This window comes from Ovis aries, chromosome 3 (genome assembly GCF_016772045.2).
Source record: "Ovis aries strain OAR_USU_Benz2616 breed Rambouillet chromosome 3, ARS-UI_Ramb_v3.0, whole genome shotgun sequence".
In the NCBI taxonomy this organism is placed as follows: Eukaryota; Metazoa; Chordata; class Mammalia; order Artiodactyla; family Bovidae; genus Ovis; species Ovis aries.
Window position 1 is genome coordinate 130831022 of NC_056056.1, and position 19360 is coordinate 130850381.

General features: G+C 42.7%; 1 protein-coding gene across 21 annotated transcripts in view; it reads right to left on the bottom strand.

Moving 5' to 3' along the window:
* The window catches only part of TMCC3 (transmembrane and coiled-coil domain family 3), a 286278-nt gene that overhangs the window by 13231 nt on the left and 253687 nt on the right, over positions 1-19360 (bottom strand). For 3 of the 21 annotated variants that reach the window (XM_060412524.1, XM_060412516.1, XM_060412528.1), the window contains one exon: positions 18035-18082. The exons of 14 other annotated variants lie outside the window; for them this stretch is intronic. Coding sequence is in view for 1 of the 7 variants with exons in the window: in XM_060412516.1 (XP_060268499.1) it covers positions 18035-18082 (48 nt within the window). In the remaining 6 variants the exon portion in view is untranslated. Of the gene's footprint in view, positions 1-453; positions 15801-17932; positions 18083-19360 lie in introns of those variants that run through there. 4 more of the 21 variants (XM_012174109.5, XM_042246608.2, XM_060412526.1 and 1 more) reach the window with 3 other exon arrangements.

The window sequence follows — 19360 nt, forward strand, 5'->3', positions numbered from 1 at the left end:
AACATGCAACATGAAGCACAAATAAAAACAAGGACTTCTAAACTTTAAGCTTAATTTACACACAGAAAAGAGTGTATTTGAAAAGAATAAAACTTGAATTTTCACAAACTCTAAACTTAGTGTAACCAGGACTCAGTTTAAAAAAAAAAACAACACACACATACACACAAGCTCCCCTGCGCCCCCATCAGTCACAACGACATCATCCCCCCTCCAGAGGTAACCACGAGCCTCGCTTCTAACAACACACATTCGTTCTGGCCAATATATCATGTGGTCCGCTTGTTGTTTTTGCTCCACATCGTGGGAGTCATAAGAAGGAAGGCTCCTTTAACTCAGATAAAAGCAGATTAAGTTTTTTTTCTTTTTTTTAAAGAAAACAAAACCCTCCTTGACAGTCCCCGTTAAGAAGTCCACCACACCTTGGAGGATACAGGGGCTCTTAATCCTTACCTTACCAAACACAGCAAGAAGTCATCACCTGCTCCTCTTCCTGTAATTCTCAGCCCCACAGCAGCTGCCTGTCCAGCCCTGGTGTCTCAGAGCACCGGCCCGGTTCCCTCACAAATGCTGGCCCTGGCCGGCCGCGTACACAGGACTGTTTGCACTCAGACGGCTGGCTGACTTCTGGCTCACTTTAAAGTTACAAAAATGCCTGGCACATTCTCGAGAGTTCAGGTGGAGGATAGCAACCCTGTCTAAAGCTCAATCAATGACTCTTTCTGCTGGCTCGCCAATCGTAGAAACTTCTGATGAGGGTGGAGACCTGAAACTTGTGCTGGGCTGCAGCCCTCGGCCTTTTATAGCCCAGGCTCTGCGAGATAATTAAGAGTCAGCAAACCCATACAATCCCTGACCTCAAGCTGGGGCTGCAGGTACTGGCTGGAAGAAAGCTGAGTGAGTCCTCCAGCTACCATATCAGACTTGGCAGTGAGGTCATGGTACAAACGCAGCTATTTCGGGGCTGGGTTCCAGGGAGGAGGATTAAGGTCCACAGCTCGCCCAAGAGCCAATGAGCTTGGGGACCAGGTGGGTCAGGGCACATGCGCTCCGATGCTGGCATTGGCATTCACCAGCTGTGTGTTCTCGGCTATATCTAATCACCTGTGTGGTCTTTGATTTCCTGATCTATAGAATGAGGAGACAGAACCAGACAACTCAGAGCTAACACTGCAAAACTCCCTGACGCGTCCTCCAAGCTATCTTGACTGTGAGAGGGCAACATGGGATAGTCAAAACCCTGGACTTGAAAGACAGACTGCTTTGGTTCCCACCTTGGCACTGTTCTTGTGACCTGTGTGGCCCTGGAAAAATGACTTAGCCTCTCTGTGCTTCAGCTTCCTTGTCTGTAAAATGGAGATAGTGATTCTTTGAAGAGTTGTGAGGAATAAATGAGCTAATTCGCATGAAGCACTTAAAAGACTTCCCAGCACAGAAATTAACCATTTTGGTTTCAATAAGATGTACTACTGTTTATCATCCCTATGTTATTTACAAACGTACCGATGTAAAACTAAAAGAAAAACAAGCTCCAAAGTGCTAACAGTGGTTTTCTTTGTCCTGTGGGGTTATGAGGAGTCATTCGTTTTATGATGCTTTTGTATTTTTCAATCTTTAAAAAATAAGGAACCTGAATTACCATTTTGGTAGAAAAGACGCTGGTTTTAAAAATGACTGCTAAGCTTCAGTTCTCTTAGAGTGATCTGTCTATTATTACCTTACATGAAAGCAGTCCGCCAGCATTCTAGTGAAAAGCCATTCCTCATAATGTTTTCCTTCCGGCAGCAGTAACATTTCCACTGTCTCCTCAGTGTTCTGGAACAAAGGCTAACGAAAAGCCTTAAGCCCCGGACACACGTCAAAACCTGACACTGAATCATCTCTGCTCCAACCCAAGCCTCCAGCACAATTACCCCTGGGAGCTCACCTTCCTCATTGGGATGCCAGGCACATCTCAGTCATTACCAGTGTTGCTCAAACACACTGTTCAGGCTTCAAAAGAGGGCTGTTCCCCAGGACATCTCATGTGTACCCCCTAAAGCTCAGAGAGACATGAACAAAAGGAGCAGCATAGCCAAGCAGAGGCACATGAGCCAAACCAAGAGGACTGGAAGGCAGAGTGCGGGCTCCCGTGGACGCAGACCAGCATGGACTTGAGGCAAGAGAGCCTGAGGCTCTAGGGTCACAGGGGGGCCAAAAGCTGCAGGGGCAGAGAGGTCAGAGCCAGGGCAACAGATAACAACCAGCACCTTAGTCCCAGGGCCAAATACGATGAACCTCTACTCACAGAAAAGCTGCCTGAGCTCGGCCATATTGGGAAAGGGCCAGGTCCTGCAAACAGGCGGCCACTGCCCGGGGCCTGGCGTATTTCAGAGCACACACAAGGGTGGTTTTACAGACACACCCATAAGGGAGCTGCAGGTTCAGGATCCAAAGGTTTTCAGGGTCTCCGCGGCCGAGGTGTCCAAGCCAACACAGCTGACATTCTGCACTATCACTCACTTCAGCCGGAATCTAACTTTCGGTGTAGCATCGGGGCTGTTCCTCTGGTGTGCTGGTCAGAATGCGCTAGGCTTTGCTGGCGTAACAACCAACATCGAAATTCTAGGGGCTTAAGAAAAAGGGAAAGGTCTCTCTCTCATGCATGCTGACAAGCCTGCTTCGAGTCGGCTGAGGGACCCGGGCTGTGGAGGAGGCCCTGCCTCAGGAATGCTGCTGGCGGGGCAGGGTACTCGGTGAACCGTCCCCTGGCTCCTGCAGCCTTCCCCAGAAGTCTCCTGGGCTTCCTGAACTCGATGCACTGGCCCTACCTAACTTCAATCCTGCTTCATGCCCGGGAGGAAAAATACCATGCTAGTGATACGTACCATATCTTATTGGCTAAAAACGCTGAGACAGGTTCTACTGTTATTACCCTTTTACAAATGAGAAACCTGGATGCTGAGAAGCGAATTGCCTAGTAAACAGCAGAACTAGGACTGAAATCCAGGCCGTCTGTCTCCAGAGCCTGTTTCCCTGACAATCATGATTGAGGGCTCTTATTACGAATCAGGCATTATGCTAAATTTGTTTATATATTCATATATTCTTCACAAATGTATGAACAGAATAATATACAAACACATAAATTGTGGTGCTGGAGAAGACTCTTGAGAGTCCCGTAGATTGCAAGGAGATCAAACCAGTCAATTCTAAAGGAAATCAACCCTGAATATTCATTGAAAGGACTGATGCTGAAGCTCCAGTACTTTGGCCACCTGATGTGAAGATTAGACTCATTGGAAAAGACCCTGATGCTGTGAGAGATTGAAGACAGGAGGAGATAGCAACAGAGGATGAGATGGTTGGATGGTATCACTGACTCAGGAGACATGAGTTTGAGCAAACTCCAGGAAATAGCAAAGGACCGGGAAGCCTGGTGTGCTGCAGTCCATAGGCTCGCATAGAGTTGGACACAACTGAGCAAATGAACAACCAACCAACCCAATCACTGGACCCTGGACTCAAACACTTGCTTTTCTTGCCAACTAAGCCAATCTGCACTGGAAAAATAATTTTGAAGGTCAATAAGCATCCTTATCAAGATGTAACTACTACATCCATGGGGACACCTATACAGAACATTTAAGACCTATATTCGAGAAGGAGGCCACTTCCCCTCCCATAACTATATGCTAGAAATGAAAAATCTGAAAGATGCTCACGTGGTATCCAAAAGGATATGTTATTAGTAAACTGTCTTAGTACAATGTTTGTTCTAATTTGTTCAGACAAAGAACACTTCCTTTCGCAGTTCAAATCTAACAATGGCACATTCTGTTCACGGTGTACAGAACGGGAATTGAGTCACCAGTTTTATCATAAAAGTTTAATTTCTCCCCACCTCTTCCTCTCAGTATCACTGACAAAAGAAAACCTGTAGCATCAAAAGTTCTATTTCTTGATTGGCAGGTAAAGTAAATCTGGAATCAAGGATCATTTGGAACTGGGGCTGAAATACATGTCCTTTTGAGAGCTCAATCTTTTATTCACAGATCCTGCTAATTAACAGTGTAAGGGAGATTAGGCAAAGTGTTCAGAGATCTCAAAAATAAATTCTTCAAATATCTTCAAGCACTTACAAACACTTAATGCTGTAATTAGAAATAATTATCTTCTTGTTAAGCCTCTACCAGGCAACAGTGGTAGGTAACCTACTTAGAGTTACATATACTAGAAAAATACTTATTTCTTCAAAAGAGCTTTCAATTAATGCAAACTAATCCCTTACCAAATTAGTCTGATCTGGTAAAGATTTACTGTATACTTTATAATTTATCTAAGAATTAAAGAGGGGGAGGCCAGATTTAAAAAGACTGTGCCTTGAAAAGCAGAAGAGGAAGGCTATGGTGATGAAAACCAATCTACCCAGAGAACCACCTGTGGCTCAAGGACGGTCCCCGAGTGAGCGTAGGCGAGTGTGAGGCAACATGAGGCAAGGGTGCTGCTGACAAGAGGAGGGAGTCTCTGGGGACCCCGTGTACCTCGAAAACAGGCAAGCTCAGGAAAGGGAAGTGAGCCCCTCACCTCCACCAAGAACTCAGCTTTCTCTTAGGAAGAGTTCACAGTTCCTTTTTTTTTTTTTTTAAAGGATTTTAAAGCTTTATTTCACTGAGGTTAAGACTTCTCCTGACTAGGTTTCTTTTGTTCTAAAGTATCTGTTTTTCAGAGTAGCAATGACATATATATATGCTACCGTGTGCAAAGCGGACAGCTGGTGGGAAGCTGCTGTGTAGCACAGGGCGCTCAGCTCGGCACTCTGTGCAGACCTAGAGGGTGAGACTGGGGGGGGGGGGGGGACAGACACGTACACATGGCTGATCACCACGCTGTGCGGCAGAAACCACCACAGTTCCTTCTCGTGGGGAGACGTGGGATGGGGAGCTTTGAAGACGGGGAAACAGGAAGCCCCAGTTTTAATACTAAACACAGAATAAAGGTCACTGAGGCTTTTAGTTCCTGTACTCAGAACAAACGGAGGGAAGGGGTGAGTGGGAAGTCCCAGGCGCCAACCTAACAACTTCGGAGGGATTCAGGGATCTGTCCCCAGCATGGTTATTCCCGGTCCATTCCTGGCAGCATCTGTCAGCAAAACAGATCCAGGAAAGGGACCTGAGCACTCACGTTTTGAGGGAGACAGGGGAGGACCATATTCTGTTGCAGGAGAACCTCCCCACCCCCAGGAACCGAGGGAGCAGAGGCAGCTCAGAAGAAGGCAGGTGCCAAGGTCCTGAGCCAGCGGGCAGAGCAGAGCGGTGGCCAGTGGCAGTCTGGGGCAGACAGCCTGGCTCCTGCTAGGCCGGGGCCCAGCCTTCTCCTTTTCCTGGAGCCTTTATTCACTGCCTCCTCTCCTCAAAACACAGAGGGTGGGTGTTCTCGGGAGGGCCACATACTTGAGCAAAGCTTCTGAACGCTAACTACAAAGCCAGCCGTGTCCTGGTGTCTTTCAGCACCTCCAAGCTGAACAAGGTGAGAGAGGGAAACGCATCTCCCTCTCAGACACACAATGATGGATAACTTAACACCAGGGGCAGTGACCTGCAGCAGAAGTCACTCTCAAGAGGGAAGAGTCCTTGGAAATCTCATCTGGCCTAATGCCTGTTTTTAAAAGCAGCAGCCTGAGGATGTACCCAACTTACTTTTCATTGCAATCTGCGCTCTCTTCATCCTAGGGGCCTACACAAAAGGGAAAGTAATTTGTCTTGGATTGACATGTATCACTGCTATACTTAAAACAGATAACCACTTGACTGGGGATCAGAAGGCTGGGTGACAATAACAGCTCTGCTCTTGAGTTGCTGTGTGACCCCTGTGGAAGCCTCAACTCAGGTACTTTGGTTGTATATCAGTATCTGGACCACAGGTTCAATGGACCCATCTTACTCTATAATCTTATGAACTCAATTTTAAAACTTTCAAATAAAGTACTTAAAAAAATAAAATAACCAACAAGGACTTACTGTATACCACAGGGAACTTGCTCAATACTCTGTAATAACCTAAATGGGAAAAGAATCCGCAGAAGAGATGCATGTATGTGTATAACTGAATCACTCTGCTGTACACCTGATACTAACACAGTATTGCTAATCAACTATATTCCAACATAAATACATTTTTTAAAAGTACAGCTGCTTGGATCAATACATAAGGTGGATATAATAGTGAATATGATAGGGGTGTCTATCAGACACCAACCATCAAGTTTCCCTTTTTGCTAGGATACTAGGAAGTTTAGAATCAAATTCAGAGTAACTGTTAGATTTGTCAATGAGTCTATTTGCTTTTCCTTTTTTTTTTTTTGAAATTTTGGATATTATTGCTACTCTACCTATCATATTCTGACTCTTAGTGGAGAGAGGTAGGTGAACTTTAATGAATCTGGGTGTGTCATCTTGCCAAGAGATGAACACTAGACTCTCACTCCCATATGTGACTGGGGGAATGCGGTTGAACACTGAGCTCACACTGGCACAGTCGCCTCTCTCCCCCTTCCCTAGGGCACCCAGAAAAAGCCACAGGAGTGTCACAACCTGGTCCAAGTCCTTTGAAAAGATGCTACATTAAGACTGAGCCAGAAAACACACTCAGGCCCTAAAGCACCTTCCCCAAGGAAACCTAAGCCTTATAACTGAATTATTCCCTGCAGGCCACGGGTTTAATTTGGTTTTGGTCCTATAACAAACACTGGAGGAGGGGCACAGGTCCTGGATGATCTGTGTAGTATTTAATTCTTTTTTAAACGAATCAGAACATTACTAGATATCAGACATGGCTTAGAAATAACATACTTAAGTTTTGAGGAAGCAAAGGAAAACTAATCTATATTCATTTCTTTCCCTTTGGCAAAACGGGAATTACTTCCTTTGAGCAATTTTATTTTTTCTAACATAAGCCAGCAGTATTACCACCAGATAGCAATTGGAAATAAAAAGCTGCTTTTGGTTTCACAAAAATTATAAATAACATTACTTAAAAAAAAAAAACTTTAATGTCCATGAAAAGTGCACTCAATCAACATTTTTCTATTTATGTAGTATGGAAAAACCACCTGACTGTGAAGTCACGTTGGACCTTCAAATGAGACAATCAAAATAAAAACTCTGACCTCCTTGGACTTAATAAAATTACCTTTTTAAAAGATAAAGCAGATCATGTCCTTTTCAAAAAACTCTTCAAGATCCCTAACGTGTGAAATCCTTAGCAAAGACTTTAAAATTCTTGATCAGAGTCCTCTCAGCCTGTACTGCTAGCAGACTCATCCATAATGCAACTGTGAGCACATCCACGCACCAGCACTAAAGTGAGGATGAAGCCTGATACACACTCTCACTTGAATCCCCGCAGCTCCATGACGTAGGGGCCATTACCCATGCTTCATAGATTCAGAGGTGAGGAGCCATCACATAATTTGTGATTACAGCTAATAAGACACAGAACCAACATGTGCACCAAGGTCTCAAGCCTTTAGTGTTCACTGCACTCGGTCAATAAGCTCCTCAATGCTTCATGCACTGGTTCCTCACCCTAGCACGACCTCTCATACTTCCATCCCAAGGTGTCTTCTGAGGTCTAATCCAAACACTGTCTCTCACACAGCCTCCCCCATGCCCCTTTACACTCTCCCCACAAGTACGCCCTTCAGGTGCATACTCTGCAGGTCTGGCAAGCGCGTGTTCTGTTCAGATGTTTTGGGAGAAACATCTGTTCTCCTGCTGTCTTAAAGCCTGGAGGAGGAGGGAATGTCTCCTAAGCCACCTGCGTCCTGGCCCACATTCCTTCTTCAACAGGACCTTGTTATCTGCCGGGTGAATCAATGGTTGACACACAGCCAGCTGGGGCAGCCAGTCATCCCGCGTGCTCACATCCTCTCAGCTGCTTGCATCCGAGATCAAGAAGAACCTGCAGCTGAAGTGCTGCTGGACTGTCTTCAAGACAGACTGGACTGTGGACTGTTAATGGCTCTTGATTCATGTAAGAGGTCAAATATTCAAGAGACTAATGTGTCTCACGGCTCTTTGACGCTCCAAGCGGAATACAGGTGACCGATTATCAATTGATAGATACGAAGACCCTGTCCCATCACTCCATGGGAAATAGACGGGGAAACAGTGGAAACAGGGTCAGACTTTATTTTTGGGGGCTCCAAAATCACTGCAGATGGTGACCGCAGCCATGAAATTAAAAGACGCTTACTCCTTGGAAGAAAAGTTATGACCAACCTAGATAGCATATTCAAAAGCAGAGACATTCCTTTGCCGACTAAGGTCAGTTTAGTCAAGGCTATGGTTTTTCCAGGGGTCATGTATGGATGTGAGAGTTGGACTGTGAAGAAGGCTGAGCGCCGAAGAATTGATGCTTTTGAACTGAGGTGTTGGAGAAGACTCTTGAGAGTCCCTTGGACTGCAAGGAGATCCAACCAGTCCATTCTAATGGAGATCAGTCCTGAATGTTCATTGGAAGGACTGATGCTAAAGCTTAAACTCCAGTACTTTGGCCACCTCATGTGAAGAGTTGACTCACTGGAAAAGACTCTGATGCTGGGAGGGATTGGGGGCAGGAGGAGAAGGGGACGACAGAGGATGAGATGGCTGGATGGCATCACGGACTCGATGGATGTGAGTCTGAGTGAACTCTGAGAGTTGGTGATGGACAGGGAGGTCTGGCATGCTGCGATTCATGGGGAAGCAAATAGTTGGACACGACTGAGCGACTGAACTGACTGACTGAAGACCCACAATGTGCAAGAGGTGTATTCTCTTCCTAAGTGACATTTCGCCTGAGGTTACCATCCTGTCACAGAGAATTAGGTGTCTGCTCCTATCATATCCATGTCTCAACTCAATCCATCATTTGTGGTGGCATGTAAGGAAAGAGTCTTGTACTGCATTAAATGAAAATCTTCAAAAAGTAATTTATTCAATGTGCCAGCAAGATTATCAAGACTATAGCTGATCCCTGAACAATGTGGATTTTAACTGCGCAGGTCCACTCGCACACAGTTTTTCAATTGATAGTATAGTACCACACAGTCTGTGGCTGATCGAATCTGAAGATTCAGGGCAAAGAGGGGCAGAAATGAGAGGGGAGTACGGGGCTTGAGCACCCAAAAGTTTCAGTATCCAAGGCGGAGGGGGACGGTCCTGGAACCAATGTCCCAGGGACACCAATGTCGACTGTAGTTCCTTGTCCCTTAGGAAATCACAATTCAATAGAACTGGAACAAAAAAATAAAAGAGCCCTTCTTTCCTCCAAAGCCTAAGAAGGAAATGACTTGATTAAAGGCCAAAAGCAGGGTCCAAGAAAGAACAGAACCTTGGCAAAATAGTTCAAATTTATTTTTAAAAGTTCAGTTCAGTTCACTTGCTCAGTCCTATCCGACTCTTTGTGACCCCATGAATCGCAGCACACCAGGCCTCCCTGTCCATCACCAACTCCCGGAGTTCACTCAGACTCATGTCCATCGAGTTGGTGATGCCATCCAGCCATCTCATCCTTGGTTGTCCCCTTCTCCTCCTGCCCCCAATCCCTCCCAGCATCAGAGTCTTTTCCAATGAGTTAACTCTTCGCATGAGGTGGCCAAAGTACTGGAGTTTCAGCTTTAGCATCATTCCTTCCAAAGAACACCCAGGGCTGATCTCCTTCAGAATGGATTGGTTGGATCTCCTTGCAGTCCAACGGACTCTCAAGAGTCTTCTCCAACACCACAGTTCAAAAGCATCAATTCTTCGGTGCTCAGCCTTCTTCACAGTCCAACTCTCACTCACATCCATACATGACCCCAGGAAAAACCATAGCCTTGACTAGACGGACCTTAGTCGGCAAAGTAATGTCTCTGCTTTTCAACATGCTATCTAGGTTGGTCATAACTTCCCTTTCAAGGAATAAGCGTCTTTTAATTTCATGGCTGCGGTCACCATCTGCAGTGATTTTGGAGCCCCCAAAATAAAAGTCTGACACTGTTTCCACTGTTTCCCCATCTATTTCCCATGAAGTGATGGGACCGGATGCCACGATCTTCATTTTCTGAATGTTGAGCTTTAAGCCAACTTTTTCACTCTCCTCTTTCACTTTCATCAAGAGGCTTTTAGTTCCTCTTCACTTTCTGCCATAAGGGTGGTGTCATCTGCATATCTGCAGTTATTGCTATTTCTCCCGGCAATCTTGATTCCAGCTTAAGAACTTATGAAGCATCATATACTTTTCTAAATGTCTCACATAGATTATTGTATTTTTCCTTTCAAGAATCTGAGATCAGAACAACTATTTTCCATTTTACAGATGGGAAAAGGAACTGACTTTTCTGAAGTCATAAAGCTAGCATGTAGAAGAGCTTTCATTCCAGTTGGCTTCAAGGACTAGGCTCTAGTAATATTCCCACCTGCTACTGAGACCTACTGCATATACCAGACTTTCCTAGACATGAATGTGTTTCCCATAATCCCTACAACCCCTAAGATTTTGTTTACTTAAGTCACTATGTTACTGTTAAATGTTACAAAGTAAAAAGTATGTATGGTAGAGAAACCAGAAGGGTGAATACTAACAGATGGATTTAGACAGTTCTTGGTGCCACAAGGCAATTACTGGAGATGTTCTGAATCCAACATTTAATAAGTAAGACAAAACAGTATGCTTAAATCCCAAGACACCATGGGTAATAAAAAAATGTAGGTTGCTCCTGTTTCAACCATTAAAGATGATTCTCAATGCCAGGGAAACATGCCAGCTTGTGCATCAACTCCCCCTCCTGGCAAAAGCTCCAGTGGATACTGCAGTCATTAAGGGCTGTGCTACCAAGAAGCAGTTCAGAGGGGGCTTCCTTCTCCCACAAACACAGCAGTTCACAAGCACCAGAGTCACATTTCATAGACAACTCACAAGCACCAGAGTCACATTTCATAGACAACTGTCCTCTAGGAACTTACTGTTTTGTAATCTTGGAGGAAGAAAACTACAAAGAAATGAATTGTAGATTGTGATTTTTAAGATAAAGACTATACCATGACCCTTCTAAGAATCCAAGTCTATATTTGGTTTGTATTTCCAAACAGAGGCAACAGCCTTCCAGGGCCACTTATAACACTTGCAGCAACTAGCCAACTCAGATTCAGGGGAAAGCCCTGATTCCAAAGCTGCATGTCCTAAACAGAGATTTAACTGTGTCACAGTGGTGGCATAAATTAGTGGTTTAGAAGCAGAGATTCAGAGCAGGACTATGTAGGTTCATATCCCAGTTCTGCCATATTAATTGTGTCCCCATGGGCAAGTAGTTACTTACTCTCTCTATGCCTCAGGCTCCTCATCTGTAAAGGGGGAACAGGTATCGACTTCACAGGCTGACTGTGAGGATTAAACGAATTAATGTTTATAAACTGCTTGGAACAGGGCCTCGTACAGAATAACTGCTGTCTAAGTGTAAGCTATCGTTTATTAAACACAGCGTACCACAATGGGTACTCCCCTAGGTCAGGAAGATCCCCTGGAAGAGGAAATGGCAGCCCATTCCAGAATACCTGCGGGGAAGTCCCAAGCACAGAGGAGCCTGGCAGGCTACAGTCTGCGGGGTTGCAAAGAGCTGGACACGATGGAGCACACACGCACACCCAACCCGTGGGAACTTCAGAAAAGTCCAGAACAAGCACAAAGGTGCTGCTGTTGCCATGACTAGGCTCTTCCAGCAGAAGCTGATCACTGCCCCCACCCCATGGAATCTGCTTGTGTCTGCATCTAGCTGCACACAGAGAAGAGACACGGCAAGCAGGGTGTCAAACTCACACCAGGAGGTGCCTTAAGGATCAAGTGTCAATGAGCCTGAATAGTAAAGCTAAGACGTCTTTAAAAATGCCAGCATCGCTCATTATTAGAGAAATACAAATCAAAACTACAATGAGGTATCACCTTACACCAGTCAGAATGGCCATCATTAAAAAAAAATTTATGAATAATAAATGCTGGCGATGGGGTGGAGAAAAGGGATCCCTCTTGCACTATTGGTGGGAATATAAACTGATACAGCCACTATGGAGAACAGTTTGAAGATTCCTTTAAAAACTAGGAATAAAACTACCATATGACCCAACAATTTCACTATTAGACACATACCCTGGAGAAACCATAACTGAAAAAGACACATGCACCCCAATGCTCATTGCAGCACTATTTACAATAATTGGGACCTGGAAGCAACCTAGATGTCCATCAACAAATGAATGGATGAAGTTGTGCTGCCTATACACAGCAGAATATTACTCAGCCATAAAAAGGAAAGCATTTGACTCAGTTCTAATAAGAGGGATGAACCTAGAGCCTAATATACAGTGAAGTCAGTCAGAAAGAGAAAGACAAAAATTGTGTATTAACTCATATATAGGACTCTAGGAAGATGGTACTGATGAACCCTTGTGCAGGGCCGCGGTGGAGACGCAGACATACAGAACAGACTTGTGGGGACGGTGGGGAAGTGGGCCACGTTGAGAGAGGAGACTGGAACACACACATTGCCGTATGTAAAATCGGACAGCCAGCAGAAGTTTAATCACGCAGGGGGCCCAAATCCGCTGCTCTGTGATAACCCAGAGGGGCGGGATGCGGTGGGAGGCGAGAGGGAGGTTCAAGAGGGAGGGGAGTATGTATACCTATGGCTAATCCATGTTGATATACGGCAGAAACCAACACAGTATTGTAAAGTAAAATAAAGTAAAAATAAAAATTAAAAAAAAAGACCTGATGCAGCCAAATAAATATTAAAAATAAAATAAAATAAAAATAAATACATTTTTTAAAATGCCAATCAAAAACAGATGACCTAGTATATGAGTGATTTAATCTAACTTTTAAAAAGGTTCAGTTCAGTTGCTCAGTCATGTCCGACTCTGCGACCCCATGAATCGCAACACGCCAGGCCTCCCTGTCCATCACCAACTCCTGGACTTCACTCAGACTCATGTCCATTGAGTCGGTGATGCCATCCAGCCATCTCATCCTCTGTCGTCCCCTTCTCCTCCTGCCCCCAATCCCTCCCAGCATCAGAGTCTTTTCCAATGAGTCAGCTCTTCACATGAGGTGGCCAAAGTACCGGAGTTTCAGCTTTAGCATCATTCCTTCCAAAGAAATCCCAGGGCTGATCTCCTTCAGAATGGACTGGTTGGATCTCCTTGCAGTCCAAGGGACTCTCAAGAGTCTTCTCCAACACTACAGTTCAAAAGCATCCATTCTTGGGCACTCAGCCTTCTTCACAGTCCAACTCTCACATCCATACATGACCACAGGAAAAGCCACAGCCTTGACTAGACGGACCTTAGTTGGCAAAGTGATGTCTCTGCTTTTGAATATGCTATCTAGGTTGGTCATAACTTTTTTTCCAAGGAGTAAGCGTCTTTTAATTTCATGGCTGCAGTCACCATCTGCAGTGATTTTGGAGCCCAAAGTAATAAAGTCTGACACTGTTTCCACTGTTTCTCCATCTATTTCCCATGAAGTGATGGGGCTGGATGCCATACGGTATCTTAAATGATTAAAATTTTAAAGCTCAATATCTGGTCCTTAATTTTTAAATAAATTCATTACTGTTCTATGTTGCTATTTTCGGTAAAACCAGAACTCTAAATTAAGACCTAAAGACAGATATCTAACATTTCTCATCTCTAAGTCTTTAAGCCAAACAAGAGGAAATTGTATTAGATGAGCTTATCTAATGATGATAATTTGCTACTTTTTCTAAAGAGCCTCCCAAATTACTTCTTGAGAGTATGTCATGGAAGCTTGTCTTTATAGATAAAGTGTGGAATTTTTTTTCAGCCAGGTTACAGTTAATTCTACGACCTTATCTATCAATGACAACATTCTCTAATTTTGCCTAGGTTCTCTCTCCTTCAACCCTTATTCAAATTGCCACCAAATTCTGTTATTTCTTTGTGCAATAATTCCTCTCTAGATTGACACTTTCTCGCTATTTCTGGGTCTGTCTTGCTGATTGCAATCCCACCCCTACCTTACCCTACACAAAGGTGTCCTGTCCATAGAGGGTCATCACGCTAATTTTCTAAGCTTCCACTTTCATCACATTAAAGCAAGATACTCAAGATGCACAATGGTTCTTACTTTAATACAGAAATCAGGTTCTTCCTCCTCTTGGTACTTAATCTGAGTGTTTTTTCCCATTTCAGCTCTTCATTGTCTTCCTCCTTTCTACCAACCACCCACCAGACAGATCCTGATGCCACTGTACACTGAACACGTTTTTGTACTCTTTTTTTACCCTTAATACTTACATCATTCCCAGTGGATACACCATTTCAAAAGTCTCTGTCTTACCCCAATTCTACCACTCTTTCAAGATCTCTTCCATGAGGTCCACATCCCATCCTTCCCGATTCATTTTGGCTCTTATTTATACGGTCCAGTTGGTTCCTACTTGTTTTATCTTTCTTGCTGGATTTTTAGGTTACTAGGAGTATTCACTTTTCAGACGCCACACAATACTCAGCACAGAACTGGCAATATCACTGGGTAGCAAATACTTATTATAACCAACTTCCCTATGCTATAAAGCAATATAGTCCTAATTCTGAATGAGACCACAGTAAGAAATACACATGTACCACGACATACATACATATGTGTGCATGTACACACACATACATAACCAAAACATAAATTTTATAAAGCAAGTACTTATCTTTATATATGCAATGCAACTATATTTTTAAAAAACATGGCTAATACTTTTAAAACATTTAACATGACACCTGCATATTAGTAAATTATAATTAATTCTGTTAGGTATGTTAATTTTATTATGTAGAAAAAGTCCTTGTTTTTAAATACATATCAGAAACAATATAACTTACTTTGAAAAAGACTACACACACACACACACACACACACACACACACACACACAAAGGAAATGTGAAAATTTTTAATTGCCGAATCTGATAACATGGATGGGTGTTTGCTATACTCTTCCTTCTAGCTTCCCATCTAAAAATATAAAATGATAGTTGCTAGCCATTAAATCTATTTCATAACCAACTAATGGGTTTCTATCTTGTTTGAAAAAAATGTGCTTTATAATTAAGAAAAAGACATAAACCACTTGTTTCTATGTTTACTAATTATATGTAAGGAGACTCTAACATACTGAAGGGGGCTTCCCCTGGTGGCTGGCTCAGTGGCAAACAATCCACCTGCCAGTCTATGGCGTCTCAAGTCAGACATGACTTAGTGATTAAACAACAACATACTGAAGAATGTTCTGTAGTTACTTCCTGGCCAGTAGGTCAATAAGGGATTTAATCTTCCACTGCTATGATCCACTAATCTCTCCTTTAAAATCCTTTCTATGGAACTTTCTGTGAAACACAACTATCTTAGCAGGAAGGTATAAGATTAAGGACTAATTTTTTACTTGCAGAGATCACAGAATCAGAATTTACCTTCAGACTTCTCATCCTAAGAATAATCTTTGTGGTTTTCATCAAGGCTTGAAAAGAGTAACATCTGGGAATGTTCAAAAGGATGCACTGGAACTGAAACATTCTAATAAACACGCACATTGGTTAAGACAGTCCCCTTCCTTTCCCTGTAAGCACTGGGTCTAGTAAAACAGTAAGTTTCACAGTCAGTCAGTAACGCCTCAGTTTAACTGACCGGAAGAGGGAAGCATTATAGATGAGTGGCAGAAATTTCCAGGAAACCAGAATTCTTACCATTTAGGGGCCAATATATTAAGTCTTGCTGATTGCAGATTTCTAAATTACGAACTTCCCATGACTGCTTTCCTGTTGACTGAGATCACCCATATGACCCAGTCTAAACTGTGACACAGCATCCTGACCTCAGGAAGAAACCTGGTTTAGATCCACGTGGGACCTGGGGTCTAGTTAGCCCTCCAGTCTTAGGTCCCTCATTTGAGAAAATGAAGCGGCTGAACTCTGCAACCTCTGTGCCTTTGCAGCTCTTCTTCTCCACAATTCTATTACTACTAGGTCTGTAAAGCTGGCTGCTCTCAGCACATACCAATGAACACACGTTGAATATTTACACTTCCGCATAATGAATTTTACTCACCAAAATGAAAATCAAGCAAAAAGCAGTTAAAAATAATATGCAGCAAGGAAAAAAAAAAACAACAAAGAAAGAAAAAGAACAGTTTTTAACATACCACGTAAGTGGATCCCAATAACATCATTCTTAATGAAAGAAACTATAAACCAAGAAGGACATGCTCTGTGATTCCAGCGATTGGGATGTCAAACTGGTTATGCGTGTGGGGAAGCAGAGAGGACCTGCCAGAAGATGGCACAGTGGAGTGCTAGATGCTGACCAGGCCGATGCAAGGGATAGTTACATGGTGCAACACAGGCAGAAGCCATTCAACTGTACATTCAGACGTAACCACGTTACCACAAGTTATTCTTCAAAAGAGTAAAAAAAAAAAAAATGCAAAAAAATCATAGAAAATTGAAAATTACTGTCAAAATTACTATTTTATCTTTACAGGACCTAAAACATGGCAGGTATTCAATAAATGCATATTGACTAACATGAAACTGTTCGATTCTAGCAGGAAAGGAATTTTCAGGGGTGTGTCCATTCACACTTTTGGTCAGCCCTTTCACATTTTTAATGTTTCTGAAATTTTCATGATACTCTCTTACAAATATTTGTTTTTAATACCCGGATAGAGAAGAGCAAATGTACCAAATACAGAAAAAGAGTAGAAATCCACGTGATACACTAGCAAGGCACTAATACTTACGATGTAACTAAATACCTCAGATTTAAACGCAAAAATATTTTATCTTACATTCTGCAAAATGCAGTAAAATCCTAAATACCATGTTGATGCAGATTGAAAATGACCTGGTTCAGTACATGATAGTTATTTAGAAAGCCAGTTTTTCTCAAAGAGGCTGAGAAACCTCTTTGCACACCACACCTAGTACAACTAGGGCTTACTCATTTATAAGACCAAATTATTTTTATGACAGTTAATAGAACTGATTAATTTAGGTTCCAAGCCAGGCCCCCTAAGATACAGAACTCACACTCAAAAAATGTTTTCATGGGCATTTTTGTGAGCCACACAGTATGCTAAAAGTGCTGGCGTCAGAAAGATGAAATGATAAACTCTACCCTAGGAGTTCACTGTTTGGGCTGGAGACACACAGAGCCACACAACTGTAGAAAAATGTAGTAGGTACTCTAAGAAATAAAAAAGTGGAAATACTGGACACAGAAGGCTTCAGTGAGGCATCTTCCAAGATGCTATCTGACCTGGGCTTGGAAGGGGAGGCCAAGAGAGACCACAATGGGTCCACAGAGGCAGACTGCAGAATATTTAGGAAACAAAGTTTCTTCAGATGTCTAGAATTTATAACAACTAAATGGGTCATTCTAAGTCAGGCTTGGGCCAAAAAAAAAAAAAAAAAAAGTGCAAGGCAAGAATTTCTAAAGGAAGGAGACATGAAATGCTGAAGAATACAGACAGTCTGTGCCAGGCTCTATGTAAACCATGTTAGACTTGATACTTCATCATGCAGGCAAGGTGAAGCTGGGAATTTTTAAGTGATTGGGAAATTTTTTTAATCATAAAAAATAAGATACTGAGAAATAGAGAAGCTGAAATGTCAAAAAGAGTAGGGGAAAAAAAATCAACCACGCTGCTGCTAAGTCTCTTCAGTCGTGTCCGACCAGACCCCACGAGGCTCCCCGGTCCCTGGGATTCTCCAGGCAGGAACACTGGAGTGGGTTGCCATTTCCTTCTCCAATGCATGAAAGTGAAAAGGGAAAGTGAAGTCGCTCATTCGTATAGCCCCACCCTAAAAACAGACGCTGCTCAGACTCTCAGTAATTTTTTTGAAACATAGAGCTATAACTATACTTACTGTACATAAGGATTTCAGACTTGGTTCATGTACTGTTCACATTCACATAAGATTTATTCATGAATTTGTAAGACTCCATCAATACTGTGCCTGTATACTCACTGCACTGCATAGCAACACTACCGGGAAGCAGGGATCAGGCAACCAGATCTATTAAAAAAAAAATTATTTGAAGTTAAGGACAGCTGAATTCTCCCCTAAAATAACAGTGCCCATCACATGATGGGAAATCAGGCATTCTGCCTCAGAGACATGATTGGTGATTTATCCCATCTTTACTCATCTCTTTGCAAGGGATCTGAAATGCTAAACTAATTATCACAGCGGCTGGTGCTTTATCAGAGGGTTTTTTGACAGATTGCAAAGGACAAAATTTTACCTAGGATGAAAGAAAAGGCCAGAATTAAAAATGACTTCCCTGAAGGGTACAATTCCTTTTGTCTTTTATTTACAGATTGAAAAAAGAAATCCTTCAATGTATGCGTGTTACAAATTATATTCTCTTCACTGTAAGCCATGGTTACAAAAACATCTCAGATTCTTCTGCCTGCAGGAAGGCACCACAGTAACCCTGCTCTACACTATCCATCTATTATGACTCAAATTCTGTAAGAAAAAAATATATAAAAAATCCAAATTAGATTAGTGAAAGAGGGGGAAAAAGGCTGTGAAGGATAGAAGGTAGTTTGGGAAATTTCGATGACAGATGCTTTCATTTCTCTTTACTGGGAACTGAAACCAAATCATAGGCCAGTACCTGGCTCAGAGCCCTAACTTTCCAACAAGACTGTAAAAACTCTGAGATAGGACACCTGCTCTGAGCTTATCACAGAACTGCTTTGTGCAGAATTACCATTGGAAAACACATTAACTTTATACCCAAATGGAAGAATGCCTTTCTTAAAAGGCTTTATTCAAGCCTACTTCCCTAAGATATACGAATGGTGGGATATTCTCTTGCCTAACACTGGGAAAGCCCATGAACTTATTAAGACTCTAAAAGGGCGGCTAACTATACACGAATATTCCAAAGTAGTACACTTTATTAATCAGACTCAGTCCATCTACCTTATTCAGCATTCCAAAATGTTAGAGGACCATCTGTTCAAGATTTCACCAACTGAGAAAATTATGAAAACTCATTCAGCCCAAGATGTGATCCTGAATGTGATGAACAGAAACTCTTTGATTTCTATAGTTGATGATACCTGTGATGTCATTCATTACTTCAGATGCTCATTTGACTCATGTTTTATTACTGAGGCCACTTTAAATATATCCATAAGGACCACAATCCCTGTGTCAGAGAAAATTTTGCTCAACCACTTTTTGTCCTAGATTAACATACAGTCAACAATTACTGAATATATTCTTCATACTACAGGACTGACTCAAAGTGCTCCTACCTAATCAGAGGGATGGGTGTAT